The 20,776-nt window shown below is 41.1% G+C and overlaps 3 protein-coding genes across 5 annotated transcripts in view; 1 reads left to right on the top strand and 2 right to left on the bottom strand.

Annotated features, from left to right (window-relative positions):
* Window positions 1-476: 476 nt before the first annotated feature.
* On the bottom strand, window positions 477-4,484 carry si:ch211-256a21.4 (uncharacterized). Its single transcript, XM_061036589.1, has 4 exons — window positions 3,863-4,484; window positions 3,512-3,717; window positions 1,799-1,990; window positions 477-1,414 (listed from the first exon to the last, which is right to left on the bottom strand). The coding sequence occupies exons 2-4, from the start codon at window positions 3,702-3,704 to the stop codon at window positions 1,101-1,103; spliced, it is 699 nt and encodes a 232-aa protein (XP_060892572.1). The 5' UTR covers window positions 3,705-3,717; window positions 3,863-4,484; the 3' UTR covers window positions 477-1,100.
* A 339-nt stretch (window positions 4,485-4,823) lies between these two features.
* On the bottom strand, window positions 4,824-13,948 carry accs (1-aminocyclopropane-1-carboxylate synthase homolog (Arabidopsis)(non-functional)). 2 transcript variants are annotated; one of them, XM_061036586.1, is made up of 16 exons: window positions 13,757-13,948; window positions 12,949-13,658; window positions 11,858-12,600; window positions 11,323-11,382; window positions 11,143-11,213; window positions 10,965-11,034; window positions 9,811-9,877; window positions 8,510-8,607; window positions 8,299-8,376; window positions 7,971-8,071; window positions 7,546-7,635; window positions 7,383-7,428; window positions 7,115-7,256; window positions 6,125-6,267; window positions 5,837-5,990; window positions 4,824-5,518 (listed from the first exon to the last, which is right to left on the bottom strand). In XM_061036586.1, the coding sequence occupies exons 2-16, from the start codon at window positions 13,586-13,588 to the stop codon at window positions 5,100-5,102; spliced, it is 2,922 nt and encodes a 973-aa protein (XP_060892569.1). In that variant the 5' UTR covers window positions 13,589-13,658; window positions 13,757-13,948; the 3' UTR covers window positions 4,824-5,099. The 2 variants fall into 2 exon arrangements, with proteins under 2 accessions (XP_060892569.1, XP_060892568.1); XM_061036585.1 differs by having other exon boundaries at window positions 12,949-13,589; window positions 13,757-13,947.
* Window positions 13,949-14,460: 512 nt separating this feature from the next.
* furinb (furin (paired basic amino acid cleaving enzyme) b) overlaps window positions 14,461-20,776 on the top strand; it is a 74,743-nt gene continuing 68,427 nt past the window's right edge. For both annotated transcript variants that reach the window (XM_061036587.1, XM_061036588.1), the window contains exon 1: window positions 14,461-15,594. The gene's annotated coding sequence lies outside the window, so the exon portion shown is untranslated. The remainder of the gene's footprint in view (window positions 15,595-20,776) is intronic.

Genomic DNA, 20,776 nt, shown 5'->3' on the forward strand with positions numbered 1-20,776 from the left:
GGAGACAAGCTGGCAAAAAATCTGTTTCATTACACATGAAATTCCTTGTGGGCTGATGTAGCACAACTGTCCGAGCAGTGAACCGTCAAAACCAAATACGAGCTTTGCCCTTTAAGACAGACATTTTGTCACGGATGTGAACTTTTATTTAGTTATTCTCGTTTGCCTGAAAGACAGACACAAGGATGTTTAGGGATTTCAATTTTATTAAGCTGTTGCCAGCACAAGATAACACATTCAGACTTATAGTTACAGTACATGCAGCACGTTCTGGTGCCCATTTGAGTGCTTATTTGAAATGCAGTAGGAGATACTCTGAATACATGTGTGTCACAGTTGATATGTTTTCCATTACTATTTGGAAATTATGATTTTCTTATATACTATGGTCTAAAGCAGTGGTTCTCAACTGGTGGGTCAAGACCCAAAAGTGGGTCGTGGAGCTGTTTTCAGTGGGTCACGAGCATGTGGCTAGAAAAAAAAAAGTGTCAAAAAGTCTATGAAGAGCTCTTAAAACATGTTGGTTTTGTTCCTTCTCTTTGTTCTGTCACATATTTCATACCATCTCAGGTCCATCGAGGTGCACTATTTTTCGTTAAATTTATGTGATTGGTTGAAAAAAAAAAAATCCAAAATTTGGGTCACAAATTTCATGAAGGAGTTGGTGGTGGAGAACCACTGGTCTAAAGTGTCATTTGGTCATCTAAAAATAAAAAGGAGTTATTGTATATAAACTACATTGTAGAAATATTCATGTAATATGTACGCATCACTTTTCAGAGAAAGGCATTAGCATTCAGTCACTGCTGTTGGTCTTTAGTGTTTCTCTTTTTTATTTCAGTCCATACTGAGAACAAAATGTAGATCGACCACCCAGATCAGCTCCTCTGAAGCTGGAGCGCTCACCCCTTCCTGACTTTTGGGATGTAGGATCTCAAATCCTGAAGCGGACACTAAACTCCTCACAAAGCACCATTCAGACCGGTCTTACAGGTCTTTAACACTGTGAGGAATTGCTGGTTTCTCATTGAGTCTTAGAGCATTAATGTGCAATTTAGACAGTCACATTTAATTTCTCTGTCATGTTCATATTTCACCTCTCAAGATCCTGACATTAACCTCTCTTGGGTCATGCTGCTTAAGCTGTTACCACGATGATAACCATCGCTGAAAGAGCGTTTGGCGGCCTTAAGTTGAGAGGAACGATGCCACAACTCCACAGCCTTCTCTAAGTCTGGTAGGATGTCTGGCACGACAGCTTGTTCGGCTATGAAGACAATCCCCTCCACAATCAACAGCAGGACCCATCCTAATGCCCCCAGCCAATAAGAAGAGCCGAGGCCAGAGAAGTCCTGACGGATTTCTTCCTTGTGCTGATAAGTGAAGAAAGACCAGCTGAGAAGGAAGAAGAAACCTGTAGATAAAAGAGGTATATGAGTCAACTCAAGAATTATTGTGAAGAAAATGAAAAAGTAATTAAGGTCAATTATTGTCTGCCTGGAGCTTTAGAAAAGAGTTTGTATGATAATGAACTGTAATTCCAAAGGAAGGGTCTCTTTCAAAACTGCTGCCCTGCAGTGTATGTAAATGAGCAGTAAAGAAAAGATCCTCTGGAGGTGTGTGACTTGAACTGCACAAACCAAAAGGCTTTTCAGAGGTTAATTAAAATGGGACTGTATTATTATATTTTAAAACTCCCCAAACCCCAGCTTTAATATCAATAAGGTGAAACACAAACTATCTTTTGAAGCTCAGGCCAACAAGTGTTCTACATATTTGATTAATGCAGTAGTGTTACCTGTGGAGGCCATGGTGAGCAGCAGCAGAGTGGTTGGAAAAAGTGCCTGTCCTGCCATGAGGAGAGAGCGAGTGTTGGAGTAGGAGCGCACCGTCTCAGATGTCCAGCAGAGGGCGAACACCAAGCACAGAGCACCAGTGCTCACTGCCATGAGGAAGGCAACAACTCCAAACACTCTCTCCGCTTCCAGTGCTGTGAGATACAAAACCACCATGTAAAACTTAGAAACCAGAATAATTGATGGTCATTTAGGATTTTCTAATATTAGTACTTAGAATGATTAAGTGAAACACAGTGGGTGGATGACACAATCCTCTGGAAGCCCAAACATTTCCCTTTCTAAAACTGAAACCAGCACAGTTACATCAAGAGGTCATGCACGTTTTAGGTAGTTTCTGTGAAAACGAGATAACTCTGGTAATTTCACACCACATTTGGATCATTCTAAATGTGTGTTAGCCCAATCATATAAGACATTGAAACACATTAAACACTTACAGGGGACAGATTATTTTGTTAACAATTGCCAAGAGTTGTTTGTAGAGTGTTCTTTTAAACAGTATCAGCCTTTCTCCTACCAGGGAGATATAAAGAAGATATAAATCAAGAAATTTGTCTCGCAATATGTAGGGTTGAATATTTTGTGTATACCAAATTTGATATTGCTTTTAAAAGATATAGAGATATTAAGCTTTTAAAAAGAGGATCAAATATAATTTGAACATTGGCTGTATCTTCTTTTTTGTTTCTTTTTTTAATTTCAGTTTGTCTGTGTTCTCATCTAACACATCTATCAGGTTAGCAGTTTGTTTCTGACTGTAATGCTAGCTGACTGGGGCTATTTTTTTTACTACGTGTTGTACATCATAAAGTTTCAATCTATTACTGTTGGACTAATGTGATCGTTAACTTTTTTTTACTTCAACTTTTTTTATTATAGGTGTATGTTCACTTGACTTAGCACAATGTTGTACTTCCTATGAGTTGGCTATAATTCTTTCCTCCTGGCATCAGGGACAATGTAACATTAGAAAAGCTAACATAGTCTGAATGTTTAGATTCCATTGTATTAAAATGTCACTGTAATTTTAAAGTACAATTGTAATGCTTTATCTCTTTTTTCTTTTTTTTAAACAACTGTCATCACATTTGTTGTTTGAGAAAAGCTTCCAATTGATTTAAAATGATAGCAGCTTTCTCCAACTTTTTCAAAAAAAAGTGCATTAGTTTACTGCTTGTGTATTCAAGGCAGAAGGCTTTTTAGATTCTCTCTTAAAGTGAGTTTGCATGTAAAAATGTAAATGACAGGCTTACACTGTCATGGAGCCTACTGTTTTGGTCGACAAGAAGTGTAACTGACAAAACCAGATTTCAGCTGAGCAAGAGTTCAGCACAGTTTTCTTCAGCCACTTGCAAAAGCTTCAGCAGATACAAAGAATGCATTGCTCAGGCACCGGCACATGCTCAAACCTGTTTACTTCTGCTCCACCTGGTGTTGATCTCCTCTAAGACTTAACGCTCCCTCAGGCTAATCTCCAACAGAGTGCCTACATTAATGCCTCATTTAAATTGCTTCCCGGCTCACGCATTTAATTCCATATTTCCTCATTTACATCAGTCTAATCTTAAACCTAACCCTAAAGCACAGATTGAGACAGGTGACTCGTGTTGACTGCAAACATGACAAAGAGGATAACACAGCTTGTTGCTCACCATTAAAGACAGTGCCATCTTCACGAATGATATGGTCACTTTTAGTGTTATTCCACTGCGCCCAGAGTCCCCTCTCATTCAGCCAGAATGGCGTGCAGACTGCATAACACACACACAGGCAACCTGCCAGACCAACACAGGACTGAGAAAACCTGAAGCGACCGATGGCGTCCCCCAGCTCCAGAAACGTCATGTTTGTAAACCACCTGAGAGAGAACAGGAACAACAGGGGAGACAGGGAGAAAATACACAAGACATTATGGTCAATTCAAGTTGAAAACAAGAAAATCTGTCTTAAAAGAAATCTTCTAAATCCTTTTAAAGTGTGGACTATTTGAAATGTAATTTTACCTTTGTTGTTGTAGGGAGCAGAGAGGTCTCAGGAACGATCCTGTTTGGTAGGTGTCTGCAGGACCACAGTTACACTACAGGAACTACTCGTGTTCACTGCTGTAATAAAGAGTTTGAACAGCCTGACGCATTTGTACTCCTACTACTCGTGACCACATGCCCTCACTCGCAGAGCAAACCCTTTCAGTGTTTCTCCTCCTCTGCTGTAATGGAAACTCCCCCAGCGAGCGGCTAAATTTCCCCGTGAATTCTCCACTGTGGCCCACCAGCTCATGCCGGGGGGAAAGTGAAAGCAACAACAACAATTGCCCTTTCAGTGTATGAGGAAGCAGAAGAGTGTCTGTTAAAATAAAACAAGAGAGATACTCTGAAATCAAACCAAGGGACTGTGTGTTTGGGTATCTAGGGTTGATTGTCTTTATGCAGGGCTATATGTAAGTTTAAAGGAAATCCCACTGTCATAATACACAGTGGGGGCTCATGTACTGTGGTTGTTGATGGTTCAACCTCCGTCAACACTCCTCCTCTTTACCTCCCCCTTCAATTTCCTTTGTTGCAATGGAACAGCTCTCAAAGCCCACCTAAAGCACGTTTTTTGTAATGTCCCACTGAGGGCAAACTAAGATGGAACTATTATGAAATAATACAGAATAAAACATTATATTAACAAATAGCTGTGAATAAAGGGATTGTCAAGAGATCTATAACCGGATGATAAAGATTAACTCTAAATAATAGAGATTAGTCACAAAACACTTCTATAATACATCATTTTATTCACAGATCTTAACTTTAAACAAATATCAACATTATGATAAAGTGCCTATGACTAAATCATAAAGATATTCAATTCAGATTAAAAGACTTCAAATGTATAAGAATAGAACATAAAATTATTTTTGGCTGATTTGACATTCACTGAAAATATGACAAAATAAATATGTATCTTTTGAATCTTCCCCCCCCCCCCAAAAAACAAACAAAGGTAAGGTCACCTCGCATAGCAGCTAAGACATAAGGCCCCGAGATAAAGATTGCTACTTTTTCCTGTTCTTGCCTGCTTCACTTTTCTCCTTCTCATTAGCCTCCACTCATGGAGTTCCTCCTCTTCACTCAGAAACAGGCATCAGATTTGACCCTGTGTCGGGTGTTTGTATCAAGCTCTTCACAATGAATGGGGGGGAGATGCTGGAAGCCGAAGTGCTGCCTCTTGAGATTTGGCAGCTACATTCATGTCTTACTTTTTGGCTCTCTGCAGCAGGGCCTTGAATACATCAAGAATCTCCGGGTCCTCCCCGGCAGATAGCTCTGGAGTGTTTTTCTCCAGCCAATCAGAGGAGCGGATCTGGTGCCTGAGAGTACCAATCAGAGAGTCCAGACCCTCTTCAGGCTTTGATGCTTGGCAGTCCAGCAACACAATCTCCTCACTGGCCAGTGAGGCTGTGTCAGAGACAGGACGGTCCATCTCCTTCAGCTGGTCAGATGACTTGCGCTGGGGCGATGATGTCGAATTCACAATCGCAGCATTGTCTAAATCTGCTCGGTCCTCTTCCACTGAATTTATCCTCCTGTTACTCGCTTCTTTGATAAAGTTGGAATCAGAGCTGGTGCTTTTATCTTCAATTTCTTTCAAAGCCTCCTTGAATCGCTTCAGGCCTGAAAGAACACAAAACAGTTTCAGATAAAGTCAGCAACTGTTATCTGATCAATACAGAGATTATGACACAAATGTGGAGATGAGCTGAATAAACACAAAACATTAACTGGACAAATGAATAATTAGATATTGTCTAATCAAGTGTTTTTTAAGTCAGGAAGCTGGAATTAGAGGGATAGCTAAAAACCTTAAGACAAAATATATTATTTCAATAAATGAATTTGATGGCGATGGTTTGAACAATTCAGTGGTTATAAAAAGTCCAAAACAAATGCTGCACACAGTATGATGTTCTGTATCATACACTACATACTAACCCAGCTGAAGGTGGTTCAGCTGGTTTGCAAAGACTAAGCGGAACCAGCCGGGCGTGGAGCAGAAGAAGGCCTGACCACAGCTCATGAGCAGCTTGTGTCTGAGGAATCTCCTCCACAGAGAAAGCTCCTCCTCAGACGACGACTCTGTGAGGTACTAACCAAAACAGAGAGACAGAAGTGACACATCAAGCCTCAGGGAATGCTTTCAGGAAAAAAAATAATGAGGAGTTATAGACAATCATTTAGCAGGTCGACAGAAAAAATATATGACCAAACATCTTAGCGAACCTTTCTGAGGTCGAACCACACATACAGTGTGGCAGGCCAGTCCAGGTAGGGGATGCCCATACTCTGCATTTCACCCGTCACGTATCTGTGAGCAGCTTTCAGTCTGCGCCTGTTCTCTGGCAAAAACTCCTCGTCGATCCAGCCTAGAACACGAGTGATGAGAGATGAAAGGTGAGTGTACATGGAAGGTTAAATCAAGCCCATAATGTGCTCCTGTCATACAGAGGAGAGCAAGAAAAAGAGGAGTGCTTCTCGAAAACAAGGAAATGGCCAGCAAGAGCATGTTAAAACTGTAAAGAATAGCATTTAGTAATTCTAACTCAATCAGGACAATTGCTCAACATGTGGACTGATGTGGATTTATTTAGACTCATGTTTAATATTATATGCTTGCTAACATTCATTCACTGTTGGAACTTCGGTTGTTCAACACCTCTCATCATAACTGCCAATACAACTGTCAATGCAACAGCCATTACTTTTCTACTTTGCTTACTTTTGTTTGTTATCTCAATGTTCCACAATTGCTTCGATCGGTTCTCTTTTTTATAGGAACTGTTTCTTTGCATTTAACATTTAAATACATTTGACATTTAGTTATACACTTTGGGCCTGAATCACAAAAGGATTGTGCTGCCTGTACTAATAAGTCCAACATGCAAAGGGTTAAACGCACCCTTAAGTGCGCTGCAGATCAAGCAGCGTTTCTGTGTGCCAGCGCTGTATTGTATTGTATTTAAATGAGCCATTATGTTATTTGGGAAAAGGCACCTTTCTGTGCAAATCAGCCTAAATACGAAAAGCGCCTCATTCATAAACACAGGTGCTCCAAGCAGAGTAAAGGTGCAGACAGCTTCTCTCCATATTCATTCTCCATATTGGTGCAATCTGGCACTACAATTATCTGCTGATTTTGGCTGGCGTTTGATGCAAGGACTTTGATTTTAATACAATGTGTTTGCAGAAGAACATGTGAAGTGTCATCCATACCTCTGTCCCCAAGCAGCTGTGCTACCTGGTGCTGAGTTGTTCCGGGGACACTATGAAACAGACCCAGCTGGGTCAAAGCCTCCACCAGGTCTCTGTTCTCAGTGTACAGAGTGCCTACTCTCATTCCTGACATTGCAAAGTCCTAAAAAGACAGAGAGAATGTATACTATGAGAGAAAAAAAATACCACTGTAGAAACGCTGGGATTTGGCTGCACTTTAATATATATATATATAAAAAAACAAAAGTCTCACAGAGACCATACACACCTTGCTCATCCCCCAAATTACATGCGTCCTCTGCGGGTCAGGCAAACTGAAAAAAAAAAAAAAAGACTTTATCATTAGCAGGTGAGAGGCTGTCTTCTGCCACAAATGTTTAGATTAAGGGGTCAGAAAGAGCTGTAATGCAGAGGTTTGGTTCAAGAAGTACCTGTCTAGACTGAGGACACTTTGAAAGGTGAGAGATTCATCGAAGACTGTCAACATGTACACTTCATCGATGATGGCGTGGAGCTCATTGCTAAAGCGGGAAATAAAGGAGAGAGAGGATAAAACAGTTCAGAGCTGATAAGCGAGACTGTGACAGTGTTTTTTGATTATTAAATGTCAGTGCAGCAAATCATTTACAGAGTCTCTGTGGAACATGGCTGCACTTGACAATATGCTGATGGTTAAGAGAGGTGCTAAAACTCCATCATGGGCGCATGAAATTCCACACACTGGAAAGAGCTCCTTTTCATCAAATGTGTTCACACTAAGAAATGTATGCAGGGCTATCAGAGTGTGTGTATGGAAGCCACGGAGAGCAAACATGCAGCATTACAGTGTTAGGCCTCCTGTGTGGGATGAACATACGTTTTGGCAAACTCCAAGAAGGCAATCATCTCCTCTGTGGGGTAGATCTCAGCCAAAGGGTTGTGGGGGTTCATCAGCAAAACAGCTCTGATGTTCACCCCCTAATTAAGACAAACCATCTTTTAAGTGCACGTATACTGAGCTCCTGTATCTTCACAGTGTTCAGACAGATAAAGAAAGACAAGTCTGAATTACACATCACAGAGATAAATAGAGCAACCAAGGCATTTATCTATTTAAGGAACTTTGCCAAAGGATGCTTTGAGTGCTTTGGCCTCTTTTTATATGTATTTAAAAGAGCTAAAGAAAAGAAATATTCATGAATCACCTCGTGCTTCGCCTTTTTCAGACCTTCTTCTAGTTTTTCTACAGTAAGGTGGAAGGGTCGGCTGTCTTTTTCATCAGCCTATACAAAAAAAAAAAATGAGATGAACAATCATTACAAACATTCAAACAACTCCAACACACCTTCATGCGTGAGAGTGTCGAGGTTGTGTTGATGTAACACATTAGGGTGCACACAGGCTCTGCGGTCCTACCTCACAGTCAAGAGGAACATGAAAGAGTTTTACGCCACCGTAAAAAAGGACATCCTCGGTGATAGAGCCGTAGAAGGGAGTGGCAATGAGAATGGCATCTGCGACATTGAAAAAACACAAAAAAAATCACATGATGCATCCCAGAGATTTTTGGGCCTTTTCACCTTTCATGGATAGGACAGCTGTAGAGAGACAGAAAAAGTTGGCAGGAGAGAGTGGGGGATGACCTGCAGCAAAGGGCTGAGGTCGGATTCTAACCCACACCCACTGCAACAAGGACTATAGCCTCTGTACATGGGGTGCGCAACATAACCGCTAGGCTTCCAGCGCCCCACATGCACACTCTTTTTTTTTTGTACAAATGCATACATACAAACCTAAAGATTAATGACGCAGTAATCATTTTTAATTTGTTGTTTTATTGTGTTATATTAAAAAAGTTTTCCATTGATCTATGGTCCAGCTAGTTTGAAGCTTTCAGCTTTGTTTTCTGCTCTTCATTTTTAGGATATGATATTATAAGTTACTCTGAGAACAAAGATGATAAGGGTCCTAAATATATGATTAACTTAATGGCTTTACCAGCAGACAATTTCTACAAGCTATATCTCTGTTTAAATCTCTCTCTTCAGAAACCAAGAAATAAGTACTGAAACCTCTGACTAAGAACGTTTCATTTTTGGATATTCTGTATACCCTGCTTCCTTTTTTCTTCCTTTTCTATTTTTCCCCTTTATAGAATTATCTAGCTATAATTTGAACCTTTACGACTCATCATTTCTCGTAGCAGTCACATTGCAGTTGTTTTTGCTGTCTCTAATTCCCCTGTGTTTGTACAGTAAGCTTCTCTTTTGTGAGTAAAGAAATACACATTAATTAGATAATTGAAAAGTGTCACCCTTATGAGCTACTACTTCGGTTATTTGTGTTCTTTTTTGTCACTGGATTGGAAGCTAATTAGGAATGACTCAAATGTACTTATCTAAATTTGTCAGGCATATTTGCACAAATGAATAGCTTACAATGTTTGATGAAAGTTGGCAGCGAAAAAAAAAAGAAGAACGCTGCTTTGTAAGATAGTTATTGAGCAAAACAAACATAATTACGTTAGGCTACTAAAAATGTGGCCTGGCTTGTAGTGGCATTAAATACTTAGAAGTTAATGTAGCTGCATGAATAGTTTTGTTTATATATGAATAATTCACAATACTAAACAGACAAAAAGCCTAGCAATACTTCCTGTTCACACATTTGAATTCATGCAGTATCGATAGGCATGTGTTGTTCGTGTGTGAACCTACCTTGAGGGTCACAAATTACTGCTCCAATACACGAGAACAGAGAAGTACTGCCATTCATCACCATAACCTGAAAAAAAGAAAAACGCCACACACATCAACTGTGTTATAAAAGACCCAATTAAGGCAGAGAAAGGGGCTGATAAATAAGCTACAAATTCATCCACCCACTGGAACAGCCATTTGTTACACAGGCAAATTAAGGTGGTCACTATGAAGAAAAAAAACATCTTAGTTAATTTGCAGTATTTGGCCTTTTTATAATCATTACAGTGTAAATCATGTAACTTCATTTACTCTGTTGCTGTCATCTTTGAAAATGGATGGCTGTAATCCAAACTGTGAAGCAGCAGTATAATACATCACAATAGAAGGCTTTTTCTATTCCAGGACTGTGTATCAGTCATTTGAATTAGCATTCTTAACACAAATCAGAGAAATCCACAATGAGTTAAAGTACAGAAGAGCCAATTAAAAAGGGGAGGAAACTGTATGTTTACTGGTGGATATGTATGTAACTATACTACCCATAAAGAAACAAGACAATCATGTCAGAGCAGTTGACTAAGTTTATTGTACTCTAATCTTCTTGTGTTATGTGGTTTTATGTAACTGAACTTTTACATTGTATATTTAAAGGCCCAACATGGGACAAGGGCTGGAAAATAAGAAAAAGCTATCAACTCTCTGCTCGACCAATCACTTTCATGCTCTGTTTTTGAACCAATGTTAAATTACATCGTCCATATCAAATAAAATGCATTTAATTCAATACTAAGTGAAAGTCCTGCATGTAATTTAGAGTCACAAGAAGAGAATGAAATGTAAATATTTAGCGTAATCTAATTATTAAAACCATACTTGTTGTTACAAGTATCAGAGCGTGACGCTGTTTGTACTCCAGCAGGGATCATAAGGCTCATCTCGGATGAGTCTTGGAGTTTGGTATTTCATTTCACCTGTAGGGTTCTGTCTTGAAAAATCATGAATGAAAGACTTAAATCATTAATGCAAAGTTGCCACTATCTATCTAGTCATGATATCATTCATGTTGTACAAAGCACAGCATGATCAGAGTTTTCCTCACCGTGCCTCTAGTGAGGTACGTACTGTCACATTAGTCGTATTTGTCTTACACATTAAAAATCTTCACTTACGTTGTCAGCTGTCAGTGGCTTTGGAGAACAGCAGTAGTGAGTCAGGAACCTGGCAACCTCCTCTCTCAGGCTGATAAGAGCAGAGAGGAAAACGTTTTAAGAGGGTTAATGTTTAATAACAAAGGTTTGGTTTGAATATATGTGAATGTGCTCCTCATAAAATGAAAACATAGCTTACAATAAATGTCCCCTTAGGTCTGCATACTGCAGCAGGGATGGCTCAACATGAAGCATGTCAGGCTTGGTCATCTGTTGCAGAGAATAAAATGTATTTCTTTGTGAATGCAAGCAAAGTTAGGTTGTAAAAAGGTTTATATATAACCTTTTACAGTATTACGTCAATCAGTGTTTATCTTACCCGTTTAAGAAGAACATCATTGCATAATTTGTTCTCACTGGTGCCCAGGTTTATAATCCCCTAAGAGTGAGAAAAATAGTACACACATATAAATCATTGTTTAAAGACTTTATATGTGATTTTTTTCATCCAGCAGATGTCGCCCTTGAGCACCAGCATGAACCCAAAACAACTTGTGCTGCATTGTTTTGTTAGCATGCTAATGCTAGCGATCTTTATTATGCTCGTATCTTCACACTGCATGTAAATTTACCTGAAATAAGTGTGATCTAGAAACACAGTTAAGCAGTGATTACAGTATGTTATTCTTCTTTTCTCTAGTCCCTCAATTAAACAACTTTTATACGCAAGGGGAGGAGTCAGACAGTGGGACTCAGGTGTTACTTACATTGTAGACAGTCATGACTCACAGAGTTATTTATATACTTGATTTCTGTTACATTTAAGTGTGAAAAATCGCATATAAAGCCTTTAAGTGTAACTTTTGGACACATTCAACCTGTTTAAAGTTATTTACTACATAACTCAGACTCACATCAGGGTTATCTGTGTCGTGGTGTTTGTCCATTCCATATCGACAAAATCCCTCGTATAGAATGTTGTGATTCTGCCTGATGCTGTTTCCACGGTTGGACAGGTACACGCTATGTCCAGGCGTTTTGTGAACTTTCTCTACAGTCAAGTCACTCTGAGACATTTTGCAGGCCTTCACAGATGTTGGCAGTGTTGATTTGACTGTGTCCTGAGTGGGAACAGGATGCGATGTGGCAGCTTGTGAAGGTGGATAAGATAAAACAGAGGAGACAGAGGGGGTGGTCAACATGGAAGCTGACGGAGGAGCGACGGGTGAGAGGGAGGGGTCAGTCGGTGTTGCTGCACTCTGCTTGACAGCAGCCAATGCCCCTGTGATCATGCTAAACAGGCGGAGTTCATGCTGGCGCTCCTGCTCTGCCCTTCGGTCCTCCCTCTGCTCCCTGCGCTCCTCTGCCTCAAACTCTCTCTCCAGCCGCGCCTCCTCCAGGGAGAGGAGGCGTTCCTCTGCTGATTGCTGCCAGTTCAAGAAGCTGGCCAGGGCTTTATCTAGACGGCCCTGACTGCCACATCTAGCGCCGTGGCCCCAAGATGTTCTGCCACCCAGGGGACGCTTCCTCTGTCTCGTAGAGGAGGGGCGGTGAGGATCCTTCTTATTGAGCTGCTCAGATCGGTCCTCTGTCATTGGACCCCTAACAGCCTGGGTAGCAGCTGTGGCAGAGCCAGCAATGTTCAGGTCACTGAAACCTAGGGGAAATGAACAGAGAAATCACAACATTTCACTTTCTTACTATGTTAATTATACAGATACGGCGTTATTTATTTTGCCCTGACTCATGTGATTTAGTTATCAAGTCCAAATATTGATATTTTAATTTTTTTTTAAATACTGAACTCTACTTTTAAAGTTTTTTTTACTATGGTTTTGTGACATGCAAAATATAAATTATCCAACAATCACTTCATAATTTGTAAAATTGTTATCATGGGCCATGTATCTGGTGTAGTTTCATGTGTAGAGTCACCCTGTGATTAACACCTAATATTGATATTACCGGTAATGACAGTATTTGTGATAGTATTTGCATTGACAACCTGAAGGTGAGATTCTTGCATTTGTTGAGTGGTCTCTTGGAACCAGGTTGTTCTCTGCATCCAGCAGAGAATGCCCATCAGTGTCCTGGTCATCTCCAGAACCATAATACATCTCGGGTGGTGCAACACCCGAGTTCAGCATACTGTCATCAACATCCTCACATTTAATATCATGGGGATCCCCAGGTTTTGGAGGAAGTCCAAACAGAAATCCTCCTGAGGAGGCAGGGCCAAAGGTGTCGGGTGGAGCCCCTTGAGCGTACGAGTCAGGACCGCCCGGTGTGGCAAACACCTGTTGAGCTATGACAGCACCACCCAAAGAGGAATAGGTGATGGCGGGTCGGTTAGCCAGCACCCTGTCCATGACGTCAAAGAACTTCCAGGTTTTTATTTTGTAGTTGTCCTTAATGCGACGGTACTCCAGCTTCATCTTTTTGATCTTCTCCCTGCACTGGTCACCGGTACGATAGATGCCCTTTTCGCGCAGGATGTTGGCTATACGGTCAAAGACACGCTGGTTGCGCAACGAGCTCTCCAGTTCAATCTGGATGGACTCGTCGGACCACAGCTGGAGCAGCTCCACTATCTCCGGGTCGGTCCAGTTGCTGCCTCGCTCGTGTCTCCGGCCGCGGAAGTCCATCCTTTAAGTAACAAAACGTGAAACACAGGACGAGGGGATGAAAATACCAACAAAAAGATTCACCTCCAAACTTCAGACAAACAGAGAAACGACAGGGCATTGACTCGTGCTTACATGTATTTGACTAGTTTATGTGAACAGTGCATATTTGAACATCATTTTACCCACTTCTGTTCTCCGTTTGTTGTCCAGCTGTCACTCAGATGTGATACGAGTAGTCACGTGACATGTGGCTCAGTGGCTGGTTAACCCGGTTTGAACTGGTTTGGAACTGCAGAGCTTGGTGCAGTTGGGACTAAAATCTAGAAGACGTTCTCAAAAGCTAAATTTGTGTTAACTTGGTTGAACTGGGGAATACGGGAAGACGCTTACACATATATCTACATCCGGGTTGACTGCACATGCGTGCTGTCCTTATTCCGGGATAACTTTGGTCCGTGCTAAAGGGGGGGTGGAAGGGGTAGACCCAGCCGTGCGAGTCAGAATCAAAGTGAGAGCTACGTGAATTGTCCCCCTCTGCCGTACGAAGTGGTGTCTTACCGGGATATGTACGTTTCTGTGATATCCACAGGATGGCGGTCGCACACAGCGGTACGGGTAAAATTCAGTTGGTAGAGTCGTCGCCTCTCTACCGAAAGGTTGAGGGTTCGATCCCCAGCTGAGCAACGTGTCTGACGTGTCCTTGGGCAAGACACTTAACCCTGCATTGCTCTCGCTGTTACTGTGTATGAATGGTGATGTACGTCGCTTTGGATAAAAGCGTCTGCTAAGTGAATTGTAACATTGTAACGAGCCTGGAAAGCAAAGATGCATGTTTTGGCTACAGGCGTGCCCCGGTATTATTTGTTACGAGAATAATAATAAAATTAGCTTGAAACAATTACATAAAAACATAATTTAGAGAGAGGTAAAGCTTCTTTTCATGCCACTTTAAAACATATATCGAGGGTTTGGTTCAACATATTATGTACTTGTGTGTTTACTTTAAGATGTTATACATAGTGGTTTTTATAGTTTTAAGATTATGCCACAAACATACGCATTGCACCAGCTAAATGTTTACATGTTAAAACCTTACACCACAATGGCGAAAAATTATATTTCATGGTTTTTGGTTGGTTATTAGGGGTTATTGTTATATAGAAATAGTTACCCGCCCATGTCAGCGGCCAAGGTAAAGCGAATCAAGCGCACACGATATTCCAGTCGGCTGTAATTGTGACGTATTTCCTGGAGAAAAGGAGGATTTGTGGCAGTTTGTTGTCATCTCCATCCAGTAGTGAACCGCTCTAGTGTAAACGCACGTAGCCCGTTATCCCATCTTTTTCTGCTTTTCTGTGTGCGTTCTCTGCGAGTAAGATTTAATATCAACTCGTGTAAAAGCAGCGACAATGAACTGAAACTGCTTGAAGTAACCGGGAGACCGAAATACGTGAAGTTAACAGGCACATTATAACCATGGTGACGGTGGAGCCAAGTTGGGGGCGGATTCCACACAAGACGAGTTAGTTGAATTCAGCACTTTATGAGAAGGATGGGTGTGTGCGGGTGACATTGTTACTCATCTCCTGGACCAAGAAGAAGGTGTACAGCGTCAGGTGTTAGATGTAAAGTTGCAAGTGGAGCCGCAGGAGAAAGGGGAGTCTCCGCCCGCCCGGAGGGTAAGCAGAAAGAGGATGGAGGAGGCATGACGTCTCGCATCTTGTTGGCGTCTTCGTTGTTGTAAAAGCATCCAAGAGTTTAGTTGGATGTGTTCAAAGCAGGGAGGGCAGAAGTGGCAGAGTGGGTGGGAACAATGGGAGTATTTTCTGAAAGCGCGACGGCTGTTTCACCATAACGACTCTCATGCCAGCGCTGCCTACAGTTACCACCAGTCTTCCCAGTCAGGTAAACCCTTCCCGGGTCTCGACATACATTAAACCAGGACCCACATTGGTTGAAGGAGACATGCCTTGATGATGATCCAGCTTTCCCTGGCAGCGCTTCCTTTCTGAAGTTAATTGTTGGTAAGATAACAGCATGGTTTTTCTTTTCTTTTTTATCTTATTAGTGTTGTTGTTTCTTGCACTCATGGATATCTCATATGACTCTTTTTGTATAGAAAATGTGTTTTGCTTTCTTCCTTTTTATCTGTGTGTACCCCTGTGTAATAAACCCCCCCCAATCTTTTGGTGGTAAAATGCAAAGCTGAAGCATATTTCATAAAGTGCTGCATCTCAGGCAAGGCATATGTTTAACACCTTTCTACTCACTAATTCTCTTCCGACTGGCATGACATCTGTGTGACTATTTTAAGTCAAGCAAAGCAAGCTCAGTTTGAACCAACAGGGTGGAAAAGTTGAGGTGATCCAACTCATCCTGCTTTGTCCTCTGGTTGCCGGTGTTATTTTTTACACAACTCTCACTGGGAGGAAGCCAAGGTCACCAGCTATTGAGGCAAACAGCTTCTTCCTCAATCGCATTACCTCACCACATCAAAGATCTGCCTATTGAACTAATCTTTTGGACCCTTTGTGTTCGGCTGAAATTGTGCCAGGGCCAGTTAAGAGATCAAAGCTATTTAAAGGGTTGGTCCAGCGTTATGTTTATGTCACCAGAGGAAGCTACTGTAGGTTGAGCGGTTCACATGCCACACTTTGCCCCAGACGTCACCTTTCAAGCTCCTTTGATTCGTCACCCGTTCTGGTTTTAACAATACAACAGTTGACGATTCCCACATTTTGAAAGAAGCATGTAATAGGATTGCAGCGGAGAATAAAAGAAGTAGGAAGACAAACTTGTCAAACAATATAACTCATCTATAAACTAGGGCAGAGAGAGGAAGTTTGACACGGGGAACAATGCCAAGATTCAGATGGCTGTTAAAAACTAGGCTGGATGTCTCTGTGGGACATCACTTAGAGAATTGATTCTTCCTCCTGGACACATTGCTGCTGCCCTAGACAACATTTTATCAGGATTTTCCATCTCCGTAGCTCATAGGTTACGGGAGAAAAGATAGATCAGGGTTTAGTGGTACTCAGTCACGGTGTCCTCGCTCTCTCTCTCTCTCACTTCGCAGTGCCCCTCGCATGATGCCTGTGCAACGTCTTTGGTTTTCCAATCCTGCTCTAACTTGGTGCAAATTATCTTCTCAGGAGAGGATGCTTGGTTGTCAGCGGTGCTTCACAAATGCTGCAGTTCTCTCCTGAGCCTGGGTTTTTTTTTTCTATGAGAGGGCAGCTCAGAGCACATGGTGGGTGTTGATTTGGCTGGTGGGCAGCCTGAAATAGAGCTGGAGTGCTGCATATGGTCTGTCACAGCTTTTCATGCTTGTCATTAGCAACGGAGAATGCCTGCTCATCCCCATCAAGAGCAGATCCATTATACTGTCAGAGATGTAGTCAAAGTGAACTTAACGCAAATATACTTTTAGTCGGATACATGATATTTCTCAAGAGTGGACATGTTGCTGTATCACCCCGGGCTCTTGCTGCTGCTGTTCACTGAGCAGTTTCTCTGCTGCAGCTGGGGTCAAGTGTTTTTCAGGTCACACACATTTTCCAAGTGGAAAGGAAAATGGGCAACTTTCTGCTCTCAAATCCAATTCCCTTAGTTTCAACTCTTTGCAGGCAGACAAAGAGGTTTTATAAGAGGTAGCTCTGGATCTGAGCATAACTTTCAAAATGTAGCTATCCTTATGTGCCTGACTCGGGGTCATGATTTTGATAATAAAATAATGTTATCAGCAAAACTGTTGATAACAAAAGTGTTAGTAATGGCCCTAGGAGATAACTTCCCGTTAACTATTTGATTAGGCTATGACAGATGTGTTTTTGTAACCAATTCCAATGATCATACCTTTTAGGTTTAAAAGAGTGGCGTGTGTTTGGCTTAAATGATTTTTTATATTTAGAATCTTTGGCAAGGATCTCTCAGATATGTTTTTGAGTGATTTGTGACATGTAGTCAACAGCAACCAGATGTTTAAGAGTTCAACAAAATTCTTAATAAGCTACATGGTCGACCAGTAAATACAAGATATGAAGAAAATCAACATTAAACCATATGTTATATTTTATTGTAATTATTAGAATTAATATTACTTACAATGATGATGAATGAAAATCAAAACCATCATGAATAAAGTATTTTTTCCTGCAGCATAGAAAGTGTTCTTTAATTTACGTTGAAAGCCCCCCTCGCCCCCTTTTATTATTTTTTGGGGCGCTATATCTGTAATAAAATGTACTTTTTGCAAAAAGCTGATATTTGCTAATATTTCCTGTAGATATTCAGGATGCATCTAAAGTTTAGGATACAAGTGAGACAAATGAACAGATAAGTCCAGCCTGTCAGATATGTAGAAGACAACATGCTGATACATTATTCATGTTGGTATTGCTGTGTTTGAAACCCCACCACCACCCTCCACCCCCAGATCTATCGAACCCTTCCTCAGTTCTCTGCTGTCTCGCTTGTTACACGTCTTTACAGCTCGTGTTGCTCAAAGCAAAGAGAGTCAGTAGAGCATCCAGCAGAGTAGAGGCTGTTGCCCCAGGGCTCCAAGCTGATATCAAGACAATAATAAAAGCACAGTGTTGAGGGGATAGTGAGTGGGCGTCGCAGGACAAGAATTACTCTGAAGTTCGCCTGTTCAACACAGTCTTGTCCTGTTGGCCACTGGGCAGCTCCACTGGTGTACTTTGAGTGACGGAGTGTGCTCCTCAAGTGCACCTGAGCTTTTGTTTGTGAAGCAGAGGTGAGGTTTGCTCATTATGAATTTTCCAGACAGAAAGTCGAGGCAGAGAGTTTTCAGAGGTTCAACCTGTTTTTAATGCTGCTTCTGGTTCTCTTCCCATAATTAAGAGATTGCTTTTTGAAGAGCAGGAGTCTTTGATTCAAATTTCTCACCATCCTTATCACAACTAGATGCTGAGCTAAACTTGGAGTTCTGTCAATAGTGCGAAACAGAAGGTGCTAAATTAATAATTTAAGGCTGTCGTGTTATTTTAGCATACAGCAGGTCACGTATCCTCGTCTACATTTTGACTCACTTGAGAGTGGTACTGATCCTCAGAGGTTACGCAACTGATTTTTTTTGTTTTCATTGTAGTCGAGATTCTAAACTTTTAAGTTTCCCCCTTTTCTAAGTAGAAGTTTGAGGCCTTTGATGTATAATGTAAGAGTAAGCAGCTTCTTCTTAACTCCACTCCAGGCTTTGTTTTCAGACAAGGTGTTTTGGGTGTCATGTTCTTATGTGCTCGTTATTTTCCCCAACGCTGTACTATGGAGGAGAGACCGCCCCACACACACACACACCCACACATACACACACACTCTTTCTCATTTTCTTCCTCCCTATACTCCTCCCTATCTCAGACCTCTAAGTGACAGCATACATCATGCTCCAGTTTTTGAGACTCAAGCGCAGCATCTAATGAGCTTAGAAGAATTGCTCCACAGGAAGAGTGACAGCCCCTGGTCATGTTTCCACCACCTCTCCTGCTGCGCTCCAATCACACCCACTCCTAAATGTATCATATAGCCACAGATGCATCAGTAAGCTTCTCCTCCTTTGAATATTCAATTCTCAAATTGATTTTGGTTTTGGAGAAATTAAGGCAAAATCAAAAGCTTTCCTGCAAACCAAGCACATTGTTACATTGCAAAATACCCACTGACAACATGAAGGCATTTTTCTAATTAGTTTAATTTTCCAAGTCTGCAAGAAAGAGCCAGTTAAATTGACAGCACCCGTATTCAGTGTGGAAAATCAATATAGATGGCTCGCCAAAAAGGGGATTTTTTTTCCTTGTGAGAAGTTTAACACAATCCATTATTAAGCAATTGCAACAAACCTCAGCCCTGTTCCCCAAAAGTATTTAAAGGCTGATATGTTCAAGTCCTATTGTACAGCTATAGGTTATTATTAAAGCCTTACTGAAATATCAGAAGGCTTATTTTATGATATGGGCCTATCACAAATATTGATATCAACATGTGTTTTCTAAAAACCTTCTATCCCTTGTTTCATATTTGGGGGTAAAGTAGTAATAATCTGTCCAGCACAAGTAAATTTACAGTTTACTTTACAGTATTCTCAGCGATGACTGCTTCACATGAAGTAGAGCATCAACGATTACCAGACTGGGATTCTCAAGTTAAATGTAATTTCTAAACATGCTAAATATTTCTCCATATGTTTGGGAAAACAGCCAGAGTGTTCCTTTCCAACGTAAAAAAAAATAATAATCTGTGCACAATCCCCTTAAAAAATTATTGGGAAAAATATTCTAAGTACCAGCATGGATGTGATTTGGTCATGGGCAGGAGACCCCAGGCTTATAGTGCTGAAGATAACCACAGCTGTGCTCTTACTCAGTACAACAGCTCCACTTTGAATTTTAGGACTTTTGAATAATTCCTGAATTCTGCCAAGCATCACAAACGTTTCTCTGCACTCTCACTACTTTGTGTATGTTTGTACCAGCTCCTTAGTATGGTGTACATTTACCTGTATTTATGTTTATGTTCATCATGCAAACAGTGTAATAAGATTCTGTTGACAGCTGCTTTTGTGAGCTGAGTGATTCTGTGGTACCAGCTTGATCAACTATGATGAAGTGCTCATGATATATCTTTTGTCCAATCACATTACTTGCTCAAAACGCACAATAACAAGACTAGATCAGCCATCACATATTTCAATTTCTTCCTCTATTGCCAGCACAACCCGTATATCATATCGCTAACTGTTTGTGAGTATGTGCAGTTTGTGAGTATTCATGTGTGTCTTCTATTGCAGTGGTGTTGGGAGGTCCACCGACCTTTTACTCTGCAACCTCCTGCCACAGTACCTCCTTCTTAATTGGAAACAATGCGGATATAGAAATGTTTTCTTCTTTCACCTTTAATGCTTGTGTGAAGTGTGAAACCTCAGCCAGTCTGTGAAACATTCTGCACCGCCGCAGGTTTTCCTTACCTTGCAGGAGAAACGGGCTTCCATTGTTTCTTAAAATCCATTAACGAGACTGAAAGTCTAAGGCCCCATAGCAGCGTCTATAGCCTCCAATGTTCATTACCCTCCACAGTCTGAAACAGTTTGACAGAATGAACACCATTCTGCTGATTTTGCTTTTCTCTGAGCCTGAAGGGAGTGGGGATAAAAATGTTAATTTGTCCTATGGGTGGTTGGCCATTGAGGGG

This window comes from Labrus mixtus, chromosome 4 (assembly GCF_963584025.1).
Source record: "Labrus mixtus chromosome 4, fLabMix1.1, whole genome shotgun sequence".
NCBI lineage: Eukaryota > Metazoa > Chordata > Actinopteri > Labriformes > Labridae > Labrus > Labrus mixtus.